This window comes from Aquila chrysaetos, chromosome 25 (genome assembly GCF_900496995.4).
Source record: "Aquila chrysaetos chrysaetos chromosome 25, bAquChr1.4, whole genome shotgun sequence".
Lineage (NCBI taxonomy): Eukaryota > Metazoa > Chordata > Aves > Accipitriformes > Accipitridae > Aquila > Aquila chrysaetos.
Genome location: NC_044028.1, coordinates 11988497 through 12009180, shown reverse-complemented (window position 1 = coordinate 12009180; position 20684 = coordinate 11988497). Strand labels below are relative to the sequence as shown.

At 36.4% G+C, this 20684-nt stretch overlaps 1 protein-coding gene across 1 annotated transcript; it reads right to left on the bottom strand.

Moving 5' to 3' along the window:
- Window positions 1-247: 247 nt before the first annotated feature.
- ERCC4 (ERCC excision repair 4, endonuclease catalytic subunit) lies at window positions 248-19763 on the bottom strand. Its single transcript, XM_030001626.2, has 11 exons — window positions 19537-19763; window positions 18348-18528; window positions 15188-15383; window positions 13624-13831; window positions 12364-12544; window positions 11891-12019; window positions 11209-11319; window positions 9439-10030; window positions 7617-7709; window positions 6786-6898; window positions 248-5706 (listed from the first exon to the last, which is right to left on the bottom strand). The coding sequence occupies exons 1-11, from the start codon at window positions 19708-19710 to the stop codon at window positions 4973-4975; spliced, it is 2712 nt and encodes a 903-aa protein (XP_029857486.1). The 5' UTR covers window positions 19711-19763; the 3' UTR covers window positions 248-4972.
- Window positions 19764-20684: the final 921 nt, after the last annotated feature.

The following is a 20684-nucleotide window of genomic DNA, read 5'->3' as shown; positions in this document are numbered from 1 at the left end:
TACCCTTACTAAGTTCAGTAAGACTAAAGAATTCGTCTCTTAGCTAAGTATTGGCTAGCCAAGCTACTGAACATTTCTTCCCTGTTTTCTAGACTGTGTGGCTGAGAATATTTCTTCCTTCCAATTTATTGCAGAGAAGCTTGTAAAATACAGATCAAAACTCAAGTAAAAAACTGGCCAGCCTATTTGTATTAAAAAGTCTGGGAGATGAACTCGTAACATTTTGTACTCAAAATAAAAATGGCCCTGAAGCTTTAAAACATTTTAATATTTCCTTGTACAACTTTATCGAAACATTTAGTCAGTCATGCACATTCTCTCTGGCCTTTTACAATAGAGTAAATTACTTTTTTTTTCCCCACAACCTACTGGCTGATTCCAAGAATAAAGTACAAGGGGAGGTAATAGTGCTAAAGTGTTTGTCTTCTACAGGATCCTCTTAGTTCCCTCTTATTTAGTTAGCTCCATCAAGTCAGTAGGGAAAAAAGCTAAGTGTTTTTATTCAGTCATTATGATACTGGTTCCCTTAAAGAGTATTAAGAGAAGCTAAAGCTGAGAAATGAACAATTTCAAATGTCAGTGTTTCATCAACTGAAGCCAAAGAGAGGACAGTAGCACTGAATTACCTCTCAACTACATTCTGGGTCAAATTTCACAGTGACTCTGTCCGATCCCATTTTTAGTGGCTGGGGGGGGCAGGATGGGAAGGTTTAAAGGTACCCTTTCTTTTACCAAATACTCTTTGCCATCATTCTGTATCACGAATCATTCAACCTTTCAAATTCATACATGTTAGAGCTTGAATTTTGATTTAAAAATAAACAGACAAAAGCAACTCCAGATTACAAGAGACGTACCCAACAATTACACATTACTAGCCTCACCAAACTTGCTGTTATCACAGTTAAGTCATTTTTAACTGATAAACATCAAGGAAGATTCTTGGTGTTTAACTCTTCCCCATCATCTTGTAGATGAGAGGTATTATTTCTCCTGGTTTGAATCTGAACTTGGAATAAAGTGGAAATAAAAAAAAGAAGTGAGAAATATTATTGACAAAGACATGTATCAGTTATGTCTTATTCTTGACTAGTTGCTAGCCAACTGTGGAACAGGATATTAGGAATATTAGTTGAGAGAGGAAGTTTTGGAAAGGATGACTATACAAAAAAAAAAAAAAAGGAAAACTTTGGGAAAAAAGTGTATGCAATTGCAAATTAAGAGAAATTAGTGCATATATTGCCAGTGAGTGTATTTTCAATGCAAGAAGGTAGCTCACAGTTAAGTACATATTAAAGACTTCATATGAAAAACATAGAAGGGTTTATGCTTAGAGTTGATTCTGCAAATGTCCAAAATTCTTGCTATTACGTCAAGAAAGAGTGAATATGTGAAATAAGTTATAATTACAAAGTATTACAAAATCCTGGAGCAATAGTTTCTGAACTTTTTGGTTTATGACCCTACTTGCATTTCTTAAAACCACATATTGTAGGAAACAGATCGACTGAATATTAATTTAATTCAGGCTATCTTTGAGTAAGAGCTAAGGAGAACTTTATCCTAAAATAGTCCTTATAAAAGGATTGTAAACCTTGCTGGCATCTAGCTTATGGAGCCTGAAATAAAAATTGTCAATTGGTGAGCCCACACATGACAAGTTCCTTTAACAACCCTCAGTTACATTTCTTTATGCTGTTTGGCATTTAAATAATGTATTCATTTAATAACTTGTTTGGCAAATGTTTGCTTTTGGATTCTCTTCTACAGTCATAGAACTGGAATTCTGGATGACTAAGGAAAGCTTTAGAGACAACTGTTTTTATTTTTAAAAATTAAGTTACTTGTGGTTGTACTACCACTCTGCAGATGAGAAAGCCTCACAATCACAAAATGCTTACATTTAAACTTTTGTACTTTTTAAGAGTCACTTTTTTTAGAGTACAGCTGCATATTTTATAAGCAGTGTGGATTTCTGTTCAGCTGGTTTACATTTAAGTTTTGCAAGCATAAATTTGAAAATGATCAATACAGCTGGTACTAGAAAATCCTTAATATATAAGTTCATGCAGAAAAAGTAATTCTGAAGGTAAAGTTTGTTTTGGTTAGGGAGTGCACATAGGCAACATGGCAAGCAAAATGACTCCTTTGCAATTGTAGCTAGAAACTGCAAGTGTCACCACTAGCAGGAATGGTATCCAGACAACTTAAAACTTAGGAACTACAACATAATCTATCCTGTGCAAAATATATTTGGTAATATAAGCTGCATTTGTTCCTAAGAGATTTTGGTTTTACTGTTTTTCTAGAAGAAACCTTGTGCAATCAAAGCCTAGGATGAACTGCAGAAACAAGCTTACTTCCCAATAGCATATAAACCCCACTGGTTTCACATATTCAAGTGACTTTGAAATGTGTAGTCTTGGTTTGGGTATAAGAAAGTCTGAGACACTCCCAAACTGAAGGCTGGTTTTTTTTGTTTTTTTTTTTTTTTTTTAATAAAAACCCCACAAACTTAAAACATCAAGCAATGACAAGATATACAAAATTTCATCACTGTTGATAATAGCACTATAAGGTCAGGGAATGCAACCTAAGGATTTTCATCATTCACTCAAAACATTTTGTTGCATCTGCATAGAGGTAGACTCTTTGGCTTGGTTATTTCAGGATAAGTGGTTTCAGGAGACAAGACCTCTTCCACCTTTGTTCACAATTTGTACCTACTGCCCCAGAAGGACACACCACTAACTTGCAACCTAACCAAATACAGTAAAATGCCAAAACACAAATAAGCAGTAATAACATATAACAATATTACTTGTGGTTGTTTTAAAGAAAAAGCCAAATCCTGCATTGAAAAAAAACAAATAATCAAAAAAACCTTACAAACATTCCACATATATATAAACAAAAGGCAATTTAATCTAAGTATTTAGCAAATATTAATTGCATTATGTGACTTTGATCTAGTGTACAACACAAAGCTACAACTTTATAACCTCTTCATATACCCTTCATTTTCACGTTATACAAATCTAAGCAAAAAAAAAAAAAAGCCACTGACAAAGCCAAGATGCAGTACATCTGAAAAAACCCCAAACCTACAGTTCATTGAACATCTTAATGATGCAAATGCATGAACAATACATGTTTTCAAAGGTTGTTCAGCTCTCCTTTTCTGAATCAGGCTCTATAGGCCATGTATGCAGGACACTTATGTTCTTACTCTGATTTTCTGTTTCTTAGCACCACTTTACAGGCATTCTCAACACTAAACATTTCTGACCTCATTGCTTTGAATAAGCAAAAGTCTCATGGAAAGACTTCTTTTTATACTAAATGAAATAAATTAGAATATAGGGCAATAGAAACCCTAAGATCTGGATTATAAACCACACACTAAAAATAAAAATGTTCTGATATCAATACAGCCCAATGAGAAACAAGATAATTAACAAATTTTAATCATATTATGGATGTATTTAATACTGCAATTTTCATCTGCATAAAAATGTTCACTTTGAACTGTCACAGCTCAGTGCTAGACTGTAAGTTAACAAATTCATAATTCACACTTAAAATGCACAGTAAACATTAGACCTGAAAGTGCACAGTACAGTTTTTACTGAACCTGAATATAGAAAATCAATATTTTCTCCTTTAATGATGGAGATTACGTTGATCTGTTGTTAGCATTAGAATCATATAAATATATATGTGCAAGTCATTATAGATAAAGATTTTGTAAATAGCTAATGTAAATACATTAGCATGTAATGACACAGGACCAACCCTTTTGGCAATGGCAGTTTGTCACATAGTTCTCATATCAAAGTTCAGTGCAGAATATGTTTTTAACAATATACACATTCACAAACTATCAAAAGAATAACAACTTTTTCCTGTTTTATGCTACACAGAATGTTAAAAGTTTTATCTTCCAGGTGACAATAGCTTTACTGAATTTATTGACAGATGGTCTATTTAAGACATTAAAATACAAGTGCAATAGGACACAGAAAGAAGACAATATTGGAAGAACTGTCAACACTTTTGGAAAACCTTACTTAGAAAACTATTGCATTTTATGAGAGGAAATATGCTCTGGTATAAAGGAATAGTCCAAATGGTATAACTAGATTTTTCACTTTCAAGTGAATGAGGTGAAAGAGCTATCAAAACGGATTAAAAAATTAAAGCATCTTAAAAGCATAAGTAAGGCACGCTGAGAATTAAGTTGTATTGTGCCACCACAGAATCTCTATCCAGTCTAGACCAAAGGAATGCACTTCGCAAAATCTAGCAAGACAGAGCTGTACTGACTTTGGAATGTCAAAAAAGAAAGTATAACTTCTAGTAAAGTAAGCAAATATAATGTAGAACGTATCACACAATTATAGTTTACTGTGACAAAGGCTTGTGATGACGTTCTGAAATTCACGATTGAGTCCAAGTATGTTCTCCTAAACAAAATCCTGACAAAAGACCACAATGTGTTTCAAACAGCTCCATCACTGTCAATCAAAAATTGGCAGTTTCCAGAGAGCAATACATTAAAAAAAATGGCAAAAGCAAAGTGATATCTCATGCAGCAGGTCGCACATACTAATCAAAACACAGTACATTTTTAGCTTTAGCAAGACATCATAACTTTCAAAAGAAAACACCTTTATCAATTAGTCTTAGCACTTAATTCTTATGGACTTGGTGAAGAATTTAATTTAGTTCATTCAGTGATATTATAGAATTGATTAAAGTGCTATAGGAAGAATAAAAATAATTTGCATTTCTTACTCCTATTGAAACTTGCCTTCAATAATAACTAACTCAAATGTTAAAACTGATGGAACAGCATTAGCAAGAAACAGCTGGTTATCTTAGAAGGCATTTATTAAAATATTTCACGTACTTTGCCAAAGTACTGTGCAAAAAAAGCTTATCTATGCCCTATGTTGAACAATCTCATTAGTCATCTTTTGCTTTTTCCTTTAGATATTGCGTCTCTGTAGGTCAGGTGAATAAAGTCAAAGAGTTGCGTGGCATTGGCAGCATTACCCAAAATTTTGGAGAGTTCGTCTTTTGACAGTGTCACTAGCTCTGCAATGCTTTTAACGTGGTTCATTAAGGCACGGCAGTTTTTTGCATTAATACCTGGCATTTTTAATAGAAAGTCCTGAGGACCAGGGTTATACTTGTCTGACTCAGGAAGAATTTCAGAATCTGCTGTGACAGCCATTGCTGTTTCTGCATCAGGTTGGGGATGGTTTTGTTTTAACTCTTCAAACAGTTCAGCAGTAGCATGGGGAGAGGGACACCACAGGATACGTAACTTTGGGAAATGAAGTGTAAGAAGGGTTAGTTTAGAAGTAACATCATTACTGGAAATTTCCTGATGTAGAGAGCCTCGTGGAATCAAGGAGAAAGATTTGTTAGGATCAAATTCAATCAGGAGAATTGGTCGCTTATAGTAACGGGACATAGAAATGCATTGTGTATACAGTCTTCCATTATTTAAGGAACCAATCAGATCACTGATACTTTTCCGCTCTACACAGATATCAGGAGTTAAAATATAATCTCCAACTTCCAAAGTAACAGGCTCAATGTCAATCCCACGACGATGAATCAGCGATGGAAGCTCACTACGAAATTCCCGCATATCCACTATTACAGTTTGCTGAACACTCTTCTGTTCCTGTCCACCTAAAAAGCAAAATAAATACAGTTCACCTAATACTTATGACCTCTGACTCTGGTTGTATAGTTGTCCTGTGTGCTGCCAATGCTTCTGTAATGGATGGACTTCACATCTCAAATTATACCTCAAATTCAGCTGTATAATAAATCCAGACTAATTTTTCACTGTTACAGAGAAAAATCAGTTGCCAAATTATATACTGTAGTTCATGGAGTATGCTCTGCAGTTTAATAGAACTTGTATAAGTTTAATATAAGCCTTGTATATGTGACAATGAAATATGTTAAGCTGTAGATGAAAATTATTTAAATGAATCAGGAAAATCTTTAAAAAAGTTGCCTGCGAAACAAGATAACGAAGCTGATCCTTTTTATCTCCAGCTGTTTCCAAAGAAATACGGCATTTTATTGCAGGAGTTATATTTCAGCCTCTATAGATCTGTAGAAGGATACATGAAGAGACTGCAGCATCAAGGCCACAAAAGACATAATAGCAAAGATTAGAAAGCATATGGTGAAGGAGAGCAGGATTACAAAAATGACAGCAAAGAAAAACAGGGGCAGAGCTGTAAAGATGAACACAGAGTATACGTCAGAGCAAAGGAACAAAAATGTGGTTAAAACTGCAACAAAAGAAAGATGCTTTATTGCAAAGAAAGCAGACAAAAACCACAACCTGCAGTTGTTTACCCAGGCACTCTGTTTCACCAAGATCAAAAGAAGTCCCCAACATTTACTAGCTCAAGGACAACACTGCCTTTGACTACCTGTAGACTTCAGTTTTAATGTTTTAACTTCTCTCCACCTCCCTACAAGCAATACTAGACAGTCTTATAACCAACTAGCTGCCTAGAAACAATCTAAATGGTATCTGTCTCAATAGTAAAATACTTCATTAATGGACATTTTCTTTTCAAAGAAAAACATAATACATTGTCATTTCACAGAGAGGTAGATAGAGTAAGGGAGATAATGTTTCTTTACCATCAAGACTGCAGAGTCAACATGCAATGTGTCTATGACCCAGACGCTTTGGACAGGATTTAAACACAATAGTTATAGGCCTAACTTCATGAACTGCTCACCTGCTTTGCGTGTGTCAGTGGAAGCAGAGGCAGGTTTAGCATCTCTTACTAGGTCTAAGTTTGTTTCATCTCTTCCTTCTCTTTCTTCAGGAATAACCATGCTGGCCTTCTCTCTAAGGAACCACAAAGAAAGAAACACTAAAGACTGCAACTATATGAGAAAAATAGATCAAAATACTTTTAATACCCTTCAGCCAGATGTAAAATTATATATAGTTTAATACGAATTGCAAACCTGATCAGAAATGCAATTTACTAGGTTTTCCAGATTGTTGGGCTAGATGCTGTATTTTTATTTTCAATTGATAGCACTTTTTAGCATCTGCTTTTTTTATTTTTAGAACTTCTCCGGGCGTACGAAACAAAGGAATTAATGACTAATAATAGCAGTATAACCTGGTGAGAAGACACTGTCAGTAAAAATACTGTTTTACACAGTCTAAAAAAATAATTGGTTTGTTCCCCAAAAAGACTTCAGTCTTAAAAGCCTTAGAAATATCTTACAAGAAATGTTACCTGCAGCCAAAAACGTACATTTACAGAAATGAAATTCATAGACTATTAGGGAAAAATACAAGTGGTGCTGTTTAGCCTTTGAAATTTAATATTAAAACCCCCTAAAATTAATAAATAAAGTATCAGGGGCTTTGAAAAGGAAGGTTTTGACTTTTCGTTGATTCTCAGTGGGAAAGTTCTTTTAACATCTGAAAAGAAATTGAATTAGAAGTTTATTTAAAGCCTTCACACAGTTAAGCACTTTAGTATTTAAAATGTAATCATATAAGGGAATTACGTGAAACAATAATAAAGGTAGTAAACTAATTTTGTTACCGAATGAGTTTTTCAAAGGCCTCCTTTTCTTTTCTCAGAGCTGTGAGATAGCGCTGTTCTTCTGTTGAGCCTCCATATATAAGAAAATAAACTCTGCAGGTTTGGAAGAGAGGGGAAAAAAAAACAAGAGGAAAGAAAGAGATCACAAAACTTCATATTAAGTTAAAAACACCCACAACCAATAGTTAAGATTAGTAGCAGTAAGTGCCTGACAAGTTAGTATTTGTCTTAAAAAAAAGGCAAGTGAAAAAACACTATCTTTTTCTGTAAAGCTATTCTAAAATCAGCAACAAAAATTCTTATATCCAGTGTTCCCTCTTTTCCCAGTGGCAGATACACTTACTGGAATTCTGGGATTCAACCAGAGTGGACTCAGACTGCAGTCAGCCATTCAGTAAAGACACAAAGCAAGTATAATGGAGAAGTTACTTTCTTACTGTTTTTAAAATCTTCCCAGTAGAATACATATATAACAAACTAAAAAATCTCCAATCATCCTGGGTTAGGAAAAAACGCCACCTAAATACATCTAATGATGTACAAGGAAATCGTAGGTTCTACAAAGAACAAGCTGTCATTTATCTCGCAGAGATGAGCACACCGACAAATGAAGTTTTATTCTGCAAATAGCAATTTAAATGGAACTTATAAGAATTAATAATTACCTTAAAGAATTAATTGCCTATAGCTTTTCAGCACAGTCATTTTTTTCCAGTATATTTTAATTGAGGTACATTTTGACAGACTGATAGGATTTTATTCCTATTACTTTTTTCATGTGGTACACGTCCTAAGCCCTACTTGCATGACTGCATCTGACTTTCCTGCTCTGAAGTATGGGAACGTGATGCTGGAGGTAGATATAACACATGCTGAATAGGCAATTAAAAATAAATTGTACAAATAACCCAGAAATTATCCTCATGCAATATACTTTGTGAGTTCTGTCATTTATATCTGCAATAGAGAGTCCTTCCCTGGAAATCAGGTACAGACACACTAAATACTGCCAAACTGATTTCCATTTTCAATTACGTTGCATATATACAAATCTTTGACTGGAAAATTACAACTGCTTTGTTAAATTTATGCAAGTAATTTTCATGAGGTGATTAAAGTATAAAGCATTAGAATTCAAAAGGTAATAATTTCATATGCCAATAAATTGTGTTTCAACTGTAGTAAGTAAAGTGTGTTTATTCTAAGACTTAAGTAACTGCTGTAAGTTATTTTCAGAGAGGTAGAGGTATAACTACAGTTTACTGTATTCAAGAAACGCTGTATCAGGCAGCCATATAAATGAAAAATAATGCAAAAGCTCATATTATATTAAAGTTTTCTATATTTTTAATTAGTCTGTAACATTTATTCATAAACATGAGTTTTGCAATTCACGAGTGTATCAAATATATATACACAATGCGGAAATCTTTCTGTCAGCTAACACCAGAACAGAGTATAACTGCAAATACTCAGTATAACTGCAAATACTTCTCAGTTTCTTTACTGCGTTTTCCTTTACTTGTTTTTCTGTTACAGTTTCTGAATTAGTGGTCGTCAGCATGACCAGACATCAGGAAATGTGAAAATTAATTGAATCCAAAATGAAGCTTATTGTGTAAAAATCACACCTATAGAGACGGTTCAAAATGAGACTACAGCACCTCCAAATGGATCTATTGCCACTAAGATCATCTAAGCAGAGGTCTTGTAGAAGATGGAATGAACTTTTTTTTTTTTTTTTTACAGGTATGTTTCTGCTGAAAGTGCACTTTTTATTTTTTCTTTTAAGACTAAAATTACCCTGACCAAGTCAACTTGCCTCAAAGGCTTCCCAGGCCTGCTTGCCTTGTAGATTTCCAGCTGCCGAACAAAAGTTAGTTCTGCATCATATAATACAACGTATCTTGGTTCTACTTCATGCAGTACCCGAGTGAGTGCATAGGGATCACTGCAACCCTGCAACGGATGAATAATTGTGAGCGGGTTCTTGAAAATACCGTAGTAACAATCTGAGGGTAAGCTGACATGGAAATCTTCAGGAATGGTCTCTTCGATAATGCTTTCTTGGCTACTACTTAATTCTTTGTTGTCTTCTACCTCTAACTGCTCTCCCTTTTCCTCCTCAGTTTTCCCTATCATTTCGATTATAGTCCGGTCTTGCTGCTTCTTGTGTTTATTTTGTTTTGAAGAAGCTGTGAGTTTGGCTTTTTTGGCTTGAGGCCCTGTGTCTGGTCTGGCATTTCCTTTGGACTTGACAGCTTTTCTGTCCTTAATCCACACTTCTTCAGCTTTCTCATCCTTTCCGAAGGTTTTGTTATACAGTCTTGTTAAAAAAGCTTCTGCTCCAGCAATAATATACTCCCTGAGCTGCGCACAAGCTCGGTCATCACTGGCACAAATAAGCACTTGCCCTGCAGTCAAGAAACAATTATCATGTTTATAATCTGTTATGCTGTACTTCTTATCCAGCTACAAGACATCTCTTGAGCAAATTGTTTTTAATGATCCTAGAAGCATGCCTGCCAAATGCCTTTACATTTGGTTGTCACAGTTGCTCTGGACTTTCAGGGAGTCTAAATTGCATGACGTTTTGTACCAAAAAAGATTATAGAACGTTGATGGAAGTTCAGCATTCCTTATTCTTATACCATCTAAATTAGTGAGGTCTTCCTTTTGACCATCTGAAACGAGGCAGATATAGGATGTATTGAAACATACTTAGACAACTAATTTTTTTTTCTTTTTTTTTTTGAATGTGGAATAAGAGAGAACTTAATTTACACCATTCTAATTTTCAGCCTTTGTCGGCTGTGTTAAAGAGTCTAAAAAATACGTTTCACACAGTATTATTGACATTTGTGGGCCTTGAATAACGATTCCCCACAAGCTGACTCAGATAAACTCCTACAACACTAGGTGAGAGCGCCAGATCTTATCCAGAGTCAGAACACTGTGGGTGGGAGAAAAGAGCACTTTTTTACCCTTACTATTTCCTAAAATAAAAATTGGTGAAATTTAAGGGGACGAAAAGCCCTGAAATAGGAAAGGCAGCAACACAGTTACTTAGAAACACACTTGCCTTCTACTGTCTACCTCGTTTAGGTGCATCTCCCGGCGAAGCAAATTTTCAGGTGCACGAGAAGAATGTGTGAGATGGAAACGGCATAAGACAGAACCCCTATTTTTTTTGAACCTGAACTTGAGAAATGAGTTAACGGTACCTTCATTGATTATTACAAATTTCCACGACATTAGTTTTATTGGTTTTGAGACTACGGTATCAGTACAATATTGAAATGTAAGTTAAAAAATTTTTTGTAATAATACAGGGTATTTCCTAAACAGTATTGCATAGTAACGAACAGCATTTCTCTTTTAGAGCAAGAACTAAATAGGAGTTTATATAACACAATTTAGTTTTACATAGTTTAGGTACATAAACTCCTTGTCTTAAGTCCACAAAATATTAAATTTAAAACTAGCTCTTTAATAAAACTACAGTAAAGAGTTAGGGTCCTTCTCTCAAAAGTCAAGTAGAAGTAAAAACTAGCTGTACTTTGAAAACTTACATCATTTAATATTCTCTCACCTGGACCACCAAGGTCTTCACTGTTCTTATTCTCATTTTCAATCTCTCTTAGTACTTCTCTCAAAGCTTCCCATTTTGGGTTACTTTCTAGAACCAATTCCCTTTTCAGTTCTGAAACAAAGTAAGATTGAACATAGCAGCTCTTGCAGCCAAAATACCCTCCAGAACTTTAAATTAGTGGTTAGATGTCGATAGCTTGATAGTTGTTGGCAAATATGATATTCAACAGCCTACATATGCAACTTGTTATGCTAATGGGTTGGAGAGCACTCTTACAGAAACATTAAAAAATGGGGATAAGTGCTTTAGTGAAGCAAAAAATTTACAATATTCACTCATTCTTCAATTCTGAAACTCCTGGAAATATTTTAATAAAAGCAATAGCAGCCTCCTACCCGTTCACATAAAATAAGATCAAGCTAAACACCGATGTAATTCAAGAACAATTCCATAAAAGCTCTCCCAGTGATCAGCTGAGCAAGCTTAGAAGAACCCCTTAGTTCTTCATGACTCTGTTTTGTGTTTATTATATGCTTTTTGAACTAAGATTATGTCTCAACTTATCCCAGCTAACAGATTGAGATCTTGAGCTGTTTTAAGATGTAGGGAACACAAGTAATAATATGCAGAGCGTCTGAAATCGTGTGACACTCTCAAACTTAAAATTAGGAATGATCAGTACCATTTTCCTTCTTTACATCACTTTTCTCAGAGACTTTGCCTTTCTGATTCAGTTTCTCATCTGCAATGCGATAAACTCTAGCTCGAGCATTTACAAACATGGAAGTACTGGCGTCAAGAAACAGCCAACCTAAAGAGGAAAAGAAAGCAGTAGTAGTTTGACATTTGCAATGTGTATGTGTTTCAACCCTTTCCAGTAAAAGCCCCAGATCTCTCATCTGGAATACCTGTGCTACCTGCTTGCTATGTAATTACTAGCTTAATAAAAGACAGAAATGTGATGCAAATCTCACACTGTTAAGTAACAGCAGTTAAGTGGGAAGATGAAAGCATTATCTGTCAATAAAAACCTACGTCCTTATGGCTGGTTATATAAAACCTAATTAGATACCTTCATATGTTTGGGAATGTTAATTAAAAATACCAATATTTCACTGTTTCATGCATTAACTTGTATGGTCATTCAGTGTTTACCTGAATTCTCACCAAAAGCTTTTTCACTTGCTTTCAGTGACTCTAGAAGATTAAGGAAAGTGACACAATCATACTGAGTTAGATACAGTAGCAAAGTACGTAGTATCTTCAAATCCTGGACCAAAGATTTTGTCTTGGCTCCAAGCTGATGCCAGAGAGGATCTAAATAGTGACGTATTGTCTAGAAATATAAATTGGAAAGTTCAGGATGTCAAATACATAGTATACTAACAAAGATAATGCAGTTTTTTTTCCTTTACAGGGCATGCCACTAGTTTCCAAAGTTATTAAACATACTCAATTAAAAATTTGATGGTGACGTATTTGTTTTGATAAGTAATCATTTTTTGCAAAGTTAACGTAATATAGATGCTTATATGTAAAACATTTCAACAATTAGCAGATGTATATCATTTAATGCTTTCAGGGCATATTTTCCTGTCCATATAATAAAAAAATACTGGTAAAATAAAAACCCCCTTATTTTACCACTACTGGCCTGTGCCTTTAGTATCTAGTATCCTTTACTTAAGTAAAGTAAAAAACATTATAATGTCATTTAATTTTCAAAGTAAGATGAGATGCACAGATATGCAACCTACAAAGCATAAGGAAAAAACCTCCAAATATTTAAAGTACAGAAGGCCTTACATCAAGATTAAATCACAGGTAACTTAACCATGTTTCACTATGATGGTTGAAGTTTATGATTTTACCCTACAGAAAGCATACGCAAGCCAAACATTGCAGATCTACCAAAAATAGCAATGCACACACAATTAGTAACATAAATAATGATTAAAGACACAACAGATGCATGCATGAGCCATATTATGTATTATACACAGCGCTTCTCCTAATAGAGAAAATAAAAAATACAAGCAGGAAATTCAAGAGGAAAAAAAGGTGGGTGGGCGTGTAAGTAACTGCATACTTATCTCTGAAGTATTTTGAGCTGAAATTGCGGCCATCTTTGTAGTAATAATAATAAACCAACCATGAATCAGGATGTTCTTACCGCAGGGACTTTGGAAATGAAGGAAGAACAATAATACCAACACATCAAAAACTCTACTGGCAACTGCAACATCACCATTTAATACAGTTTCTCTCCTTGTACCAGTAATAAACATGTCATGGGAGAATACTCAGTTGATGCTGGTTCGTTATTTTACAAATAATATTTTTGTTTGCATGGCAGACAGTTTGAAGATCTACATCCCTTTAATTAGACACAGCAAAACAATCAAAACAAGTTACCTTGTCAAAAGGTTTACCAATAGCATTTTCTAAAGATAGATCTTCTACTTCAAGAGCTGGATTATAACGTTTGAGTTCTCTCAGACATGCGTTCAAAATGTCCAGGACTGAAGTCTGGATAGCACGCATAGCGGGGGTCATTGACACATGTATTTCCACCACTTCAGGTTTATGCTTCTCTAAAAATGAGTTCACTGCTATATGAAATCTAAGAGGAAAACAGCTTATTGAGATTTACATGGATGGTTTGCTTGACCTACAATTATTCAAAAGTTTGTATAAACTACAATTACAATTGTTTTAAATGTAAACAAGTAAGTTAATTACAAAATAAATCAGTTTATACTAATGTGAAGACTGCAATCTTATGAACAGCCTCAGGAAACCATCTATTCCACAATTATGACTGTAATCATGCAAGCCTATAGTGCTGATGAATGATCCATGTAGAGATCCACTAGATTCTACATCATTATTACATATAACAAATATTAAAGTAAAACCAAAAAATCTCATGAGGGAGAAACTAGAATGGGTTCATAAATCCTTTTGAATCACATGGATCCACTAGCAGATTCTGTGACCTTCCCAGATTCTGATTATGGCAGGTGCTTGGTAGAACACTGCCTTACAGCCAATGCGGCTGTACAGGTACATAGATGCTAGCTGATTTTCACCAACAAAACAAGGCTCAGAGAACGCTACATCTGACCTCTGAAACTCAGTGGGCATTTCCCTTACTGTATGCTGCACTCTCAGGTCTTTTCATGGTTCAGAAGCCAAGGAAGAAAATTTAGAGAGCTTTTATTCAACCTTTCCTATCCTAGTTATGTCCATTTCTACTTCTGTGTGATACTGGAAGACTGTTAAAGAGTTTACAATGCAGAGTAACACTACATTAAGATGGAGTGAAACTCATTCTAGACCGGACAAAAGGAACAACTGGGCAGACCTCCTGCCAAAGGCTAGAGCACTGAATGGGTAATCAGCTAAAGTGCCCAGTGCCATTTGTGGCTTTGCTTCTGAAAACTTAATGCATGTCACAAACTTGGCAATTTGGTTTCTATCAGTCATCAAGAAATATTCTTCATACACAACATACACGTAAAAGAAGATTAGAAAAAATCTGACACGTAGAAAGAGATCCATGGAGTTGCATCGCAGTTGGAAGCAAATACCTCCGTGAATGGCAGAACTGAGAGACTGTATTCCTATTACTTCATGGCTTAAATAATCTGTTTAATACGTGAAGTTTTTCTTAAGCTATTAGGAATGTCACTTTCTGCTGTGGTTTCTGTTGGCTAAAAGGACAGCTATACCATAAGGTTCAGCCCCTTATAGATTTAATGTGGGTCTATTTTCAAAAATACTTACAGAAATTTAGCATTTTTAAGATCACTTCTGTCAAAAATTGAATGAAATTTGTTCAGGAATACAAGAGGGAACACAGATTAACAGTGTGACTGCATACACCTCATTCTCTTAGGAACCCATTGTAACATCCTTCACCTTTTCCACCTTTTTTTTAAGTTTAAATCTCCAATGAAATAAAGACGTGCTGTACCTTGGCCACAGATAAAGCTTCCTGACGAAAAGATTTCTCATCACTCTTTCCACGTGGCAAAAACCAGTGTTAAATGCAATCGCATTATCTGTAAAAGCTTTAATGAAGCCTTGCTTGTTTTTCTGGCGATAAAGTCGCAAGATAAATGCTTCCTGACAAGACTCAATGATTCTGTGCGCTTTGTACACCAAAATGCCTGGCAAAATAAAAGGTTTTCAAGTTACAAAAAAGTAAACAAAGGTCCAATTTTGTATAGATTTTTCCTCAAAACTCGTATTTTTTTAACCTTCTTTTCTTAAATAAAAGACAATAGGAATTTAAATCTTCTAAAGTGATGGTTGAACAAACTTTCCAGGGTTCAAACCAAGCAATTCCTCAGTTTCAGTACCATGGAATCCCCAAATAACAGAACTGGGTTAATGATGCATCTTTAGCAAAAAAACCCTTGTGCTAGAGTGGCAGGACATATCAGCTTAGAAAATTCTTTACTCCTAAGGCAAAACTTGAACCTTATAAAAGGAGTAAAAGCAAATACAAGACATAACACACTATTACAACAAAGCAAGTTTAAATATGTTCAAGATTGTGATATTTGAATTATTTTATTAGAGAAGTTCTGGAATTACAGACTTGTCAAGTATGTTTCATTGGTAACAGTTCAAGTCTTTACATAATCAAAGAACTTCTGAAAATATGTATTTTGCTTCCCCCCCGCTTTCTGATATTCATATTCACACTTGAGGACAGAAAGTACCATCAACTGTATGAGTATACCACCAATTTTCTTTATGGCTATGGGTGTATTAGGAAAAGAAGATTTATCATGCACATTTTAGTACAGAGAAGTGAAACAATAGTTAAGTGTTTGAGGTGAATACTTCTGGGATTTACACTTCACTCAGCCAAGACCTGTTAAAATGAAGGCTTATTTTGTCTCATGCTTAATTGTGTTACATTACACACATTACATTTTTTCATTCTCCCCCTAGTGAAGTGAGGCCTATGTGGTAATTTTATCTGTTCACAGCTTCCAGTGGAATAATAAATGCCTTTCTAAAATGGAAGCAAAGGACATCAAACATCACATGTTTTACCTTGTGCCTACATAAGCTGACAAACTTACAGTGCATTTAATTTCTATAACAAGTTTCTTCAACTCAGCACCCAGCCATTGATTTTAACATGCCTTTACTTTGTAAATGAAAGAGCATCTATATGAAAAAGACTTCCATATAACTGCTAGCCATTCATGATCAAGTCATGGAATAATCCACTAAAAGGTATTTTTCTGTCTAGATATTACGTCTCTCCTGTGAAGCAAATTTTTCAGAACATAATAATGATCGTACTCATTTCTGAACATCTTCCAGTTTGTCAAGATGTGACTCTGAAAGGACATTACAGGCGAGACGGAATTTGTAATGGGCCAGTAAGACTATGTATTTATCATAATACCTGCCTACTTTTAGTCAATATTTCTCTGCTTAGGAAGTGAGTTTATACTGCTGTGTAAGCCTTGGTAGAAACAACTTGCCACTGTTTACTACACCAGCTTGCATCACTTTTACTATGCTATTAAGGAAATCATTTCTATTTGGCCAAAACCACCAGGAATAATTCTTCTTTACTGCAGTGATAATTTCTTATTTTCATTTAGCTGAATTTATGAGTTCATCAGGTCTTAATTCACATGTGATTCTACATTGGTTTTATAAACAACATTTATAACACCTAGAAACACTTTTGCTATGTTAACTCCTCAAGAAACACTATTACAAGTTTTTGTTGGTTTTGTCATGCAATTTCACACACAAATAATATAAGTTTCCAACAGAACCACGTGTTATGCAAGTTTTAAATGAAGGAGCCAAGTCTATCAAAGCTGCTGTCACACTGACCTCCAGTGGCAATGCAAAAACTATGACAACTGTGTCATTATAGGACAGGACTATTTTTTAGACCTTTAGTGTATTTTTTCTTTTCATACTGACAAAGTCCAAAGGTGTGTTTTCTTTCTTTTTTTTTTTTTTTTTTTCTTCTTTGGTAGGACAGAAATGTAGAGAGGAAGGAGTCAAGGGGATGAAGAGAAATTAAAGTAGGTTGCCCAGAAAATGTGGTCACTTTTTTTTTTTTTAACCTAGAATTATCAGAATTGACAGATCTGGCATCCTTTGGCTGTAGCATAAAACTGTTCAAAATGTTTTACAGATTAGAGCTTGTCATATATTGACTAAAAGAAAAGGGATATAGCTTCTGAAGCAGAAACTTATGTTCTTCTAAGCATTCAATATTCAGTTATGTTTAGCCATTAAGATGTTAACATTTAGATAATGGTAAAATATTCTTATGTATCTGGCTCTTAGATATCTATTTTACTAGCTCTCCAGGCTGTAACAGGGTTTCCAGCTTAGACAAGAACATAAAAACAATGGTGATTGAGGGAGAAGGGGAAAAGAACATGGGACGAAAGAGATAACTCTAACATCTTTCAAGTATGACTTCTATATAAGAACAAAAAAGGTCACAAGCTATTCCCAAAGTCTTTACGTGATAGTAACAGCACTACTTCATAATACTGCTATTTAGATAGTGTCCAAGGTGTGTCAAGACAAAGATTAGTAAGGTATTGCTATTTTTTGATGGGAAAAGTCATCAGGAATAACTTTTTAAATGCAAAAAATAGGTAGTATGCATGGTTGATAAAACAGGACATCTAAAAATCAGTTTTAATCACAGGGCATTTAATCATAGGCCAATGTCCTATAGACCATAGGACACTATTTCACCAAGTGCAATCAATTCTTTTTCTTTGAAAGCCAGTCTGAATTTTGTTTCTTAGGTCAATGGCATAGTTTAACTGCTGATTTGTTTTCCAGCCACTTATTGATATCAGAAAGCCGTACAAATGCATGATCCAGTATCTAAAAATAATGTGGATGTTTACAAATTCTATGGTTAAATAATGCAAACAAATCTGGAGCAAAGAAAACCATTGAAAAAAATGAGAGAACTACATATTTACTCCTTCTACCTCAGTCCTTGTGCAAAAAAAGGAATAATTCTTCAACCTCAATACCGGTTAGTAGAACTCTTGATATAGAATTAAGCTTTATGTATTTTCAAACAGAATAGTCTTACCTTTATTTCATTAAACTCTTACCGGTAATGAGGTTTGCGGGAATTCTGTCAGTAAGGAAATCTACCACAAGGATTCGACTTGTTGCAAAGATGACTCCTCCTTGTGTGTAAAATTCATATCGAGTATTATTTGTAATTTCATTGGTAACACGCCGAGGAAGATGAACAACTCCATCTGACCTCAGCTGATCAATAAAATACTCCTAAACCAAATACAATAAAAACACAAGACATCGTTGTGGAAACTGATGAAATGGATGCAAAAAAACTTTAATTATACATACTCTGTTAATTTTGAGGAGCTGTCCAAAACCAGTTAAAAGCATGGTAGTGTAACATACTACCTAAGGAAGTCAGAATTATGTTTTTTTTTTTTTCTTCTTAGGTATACTTTGTTCAGTTTCAAACTCTTCCAGGTGATTTAAAAATGCATGTATTTTCAGTAGCAGCTAGACAATACTTAAGCAAATAGGAGCAAGTGACGCTCAAAGAAGCTTACATTTTCTTATATTTTAACAGATCTTTTTCAGAGAATAGGCAATTTCAATACTGACTTAGTAACAGAGAACTGGGAAGAGATCATTTTTGAGTCCACTCACCTGCTATCAAAGACAACTACAGCAGGTTGGTCATATACATCAAGCTTAATCTTATAAACTACAGCTGTGATATTTATTCACCTATGGTCACTACAAAGTCCCCAGAACATCACCTCCCGGATGGTGGGAAATCTCCCTGGTTCCAGTGAAAACAGATGGGCTTTTTTTTTTTTTTTTTTCCTCACAAGTAGGGTCAAATGTGTCAACAAGTTTCACTCCTTTCTGCTCACTGGCTACTTAGAGATTTCTGCCATTTACAAGTTACGTATATAAGCTTATTTTAGATCGTTATTATTAGGACTCCACCGTGCTGCACGAGCAGAAATTCGGACCTTGATGTGATGCACCTGGTCCGACAGCTTCCCCCCAGTAAGTGCAAGGCCCGGCGCTGCCCCCACCCGCGAGCCCGCCCGCTCACCCGCACCCCGGCCTGAAGACCCCCTCCGCTCGGAGGGAGCGGGCAGCAACCCCCTCCTGCCCGCCGGGACAAGACGCTGACAGGACGCCGCGCCGCCGGCCGTCGCCGGGATGCGCCCGCCGAAACTGAGAGAGGCCGCCGCTGAGGGGGAAGGGGCGGGGCAGGCGCGACGCCGCTGACAGGAGCTCCCTCACCTCCTCGGCGGGGCTGGTGTTCAGCACCAGCACCAGGCTGGCAGGCTCGCAGTAGAGGCGGAGGAAGCGCAGCAGCAAGCGGTCGATGCCGAGCCCGCGGGCGCAGACCACCAGCCCGTCCTGGTGGAAGAGGTCCAGGAAGATCTGGCTCTCGTGCTCCAGAAGCACCGCCATGGCCGCCGGCCGCCGCCGCCGGTGGAGCTGCGCATGCGTGCCAGCCGCCGCGCCCTCCCGCTGCTGAGGCAGGCGCCGCCGAGGCGACGCCCCCTGCCGGACTCAGGCGTCGCGGTCCTCCAGCGGCGGGCGCGGCGGGTTTTCCCGCCCAGAGCGCGAGGTGCCTCAGGCGAAGCTCCGGCGGGTGGAGGGCGGCGGCGGCGGGACAGGAGGATCCCGAGAGACACCGGCGCGGAAAAGGAGGTGGGAAAGGGACTTATCTGCCCTGCAAGCTCCCCACAGGTGCTCGTATTGAGGCGAGCTGAAGCCCCCTCTCCTCCTGGTGTGTGGGGGGTGTGTGTAAATATGAGATAGGGGGTCTTTTCCTTTTTTATTACAAATTATTTGTTGTTTGCTACTAATTACCTGCATTTCTTAAGTAACAAAACCAAACCTGACTGAACTTCAGCCTGCATTCCTCATACAATGCATCAGTACCTCAGCATTTTCCTGGTGCCTCGTTTTTTAGTGTCCTTACCTCAGTGCAGAAAAAGCTGTTTATTCCCACAGGGGTGACAGACTCTTCAGACCTGCTTTCAGGAGCAGCTGAATATGAAGGACACTCCTCAGAGTTACCCTACAATTCAGGCTGGTGAAGGGCAGGTGAACTTGTCTCCCGCCCTTCTCAAAATAAGCAATTTTTCTGGGCCTCCTGCAGGGGAGATGGATGCCACTTCAACTGGGTTAAAATCCCCTGAGAAAGCGAGGGGGAAGACTGACAGCTTTTTCACAGGGTTATTGGGTAGAGGGACAGCATACAGCCAGCTTCTTCCATAACGTGAATGTGTGGAAGAAGTTCCAAATCTCTTTTATTTACACTGGGTATTAATTCCCATTATTTCCCTCAATATCATCTTCTTTTGGTAAAATGCTATTATCAGGGCATTGAGTCAACCGTCTAATACATTCAAATAAATACTTTCAGTTCTTTGTTT

Coding starts and splice junctions, on each gene's coding strand:
- ERCC4 (XM_030001626.2), bottom strand. CDS start 19,710: ATGGCGGTGCTTCTGGAGCACGAGAGCCAGATCTTCCTGGACCTCTTC. Junction 15,384..18,347: donor TCCCGCAAACCTCATTACCG/GTAAGAGTTTAA, acceptor TTATTTTGCCAG/GCATTTTGGTGTACAAAGCG. Junction 12,545..13,623: donor TTGGTAAACCTTTTGACAAG/GTAACTTGTTTT, acceptor TTATATTTCTAG/ACAATACGTCACTATTTAGA.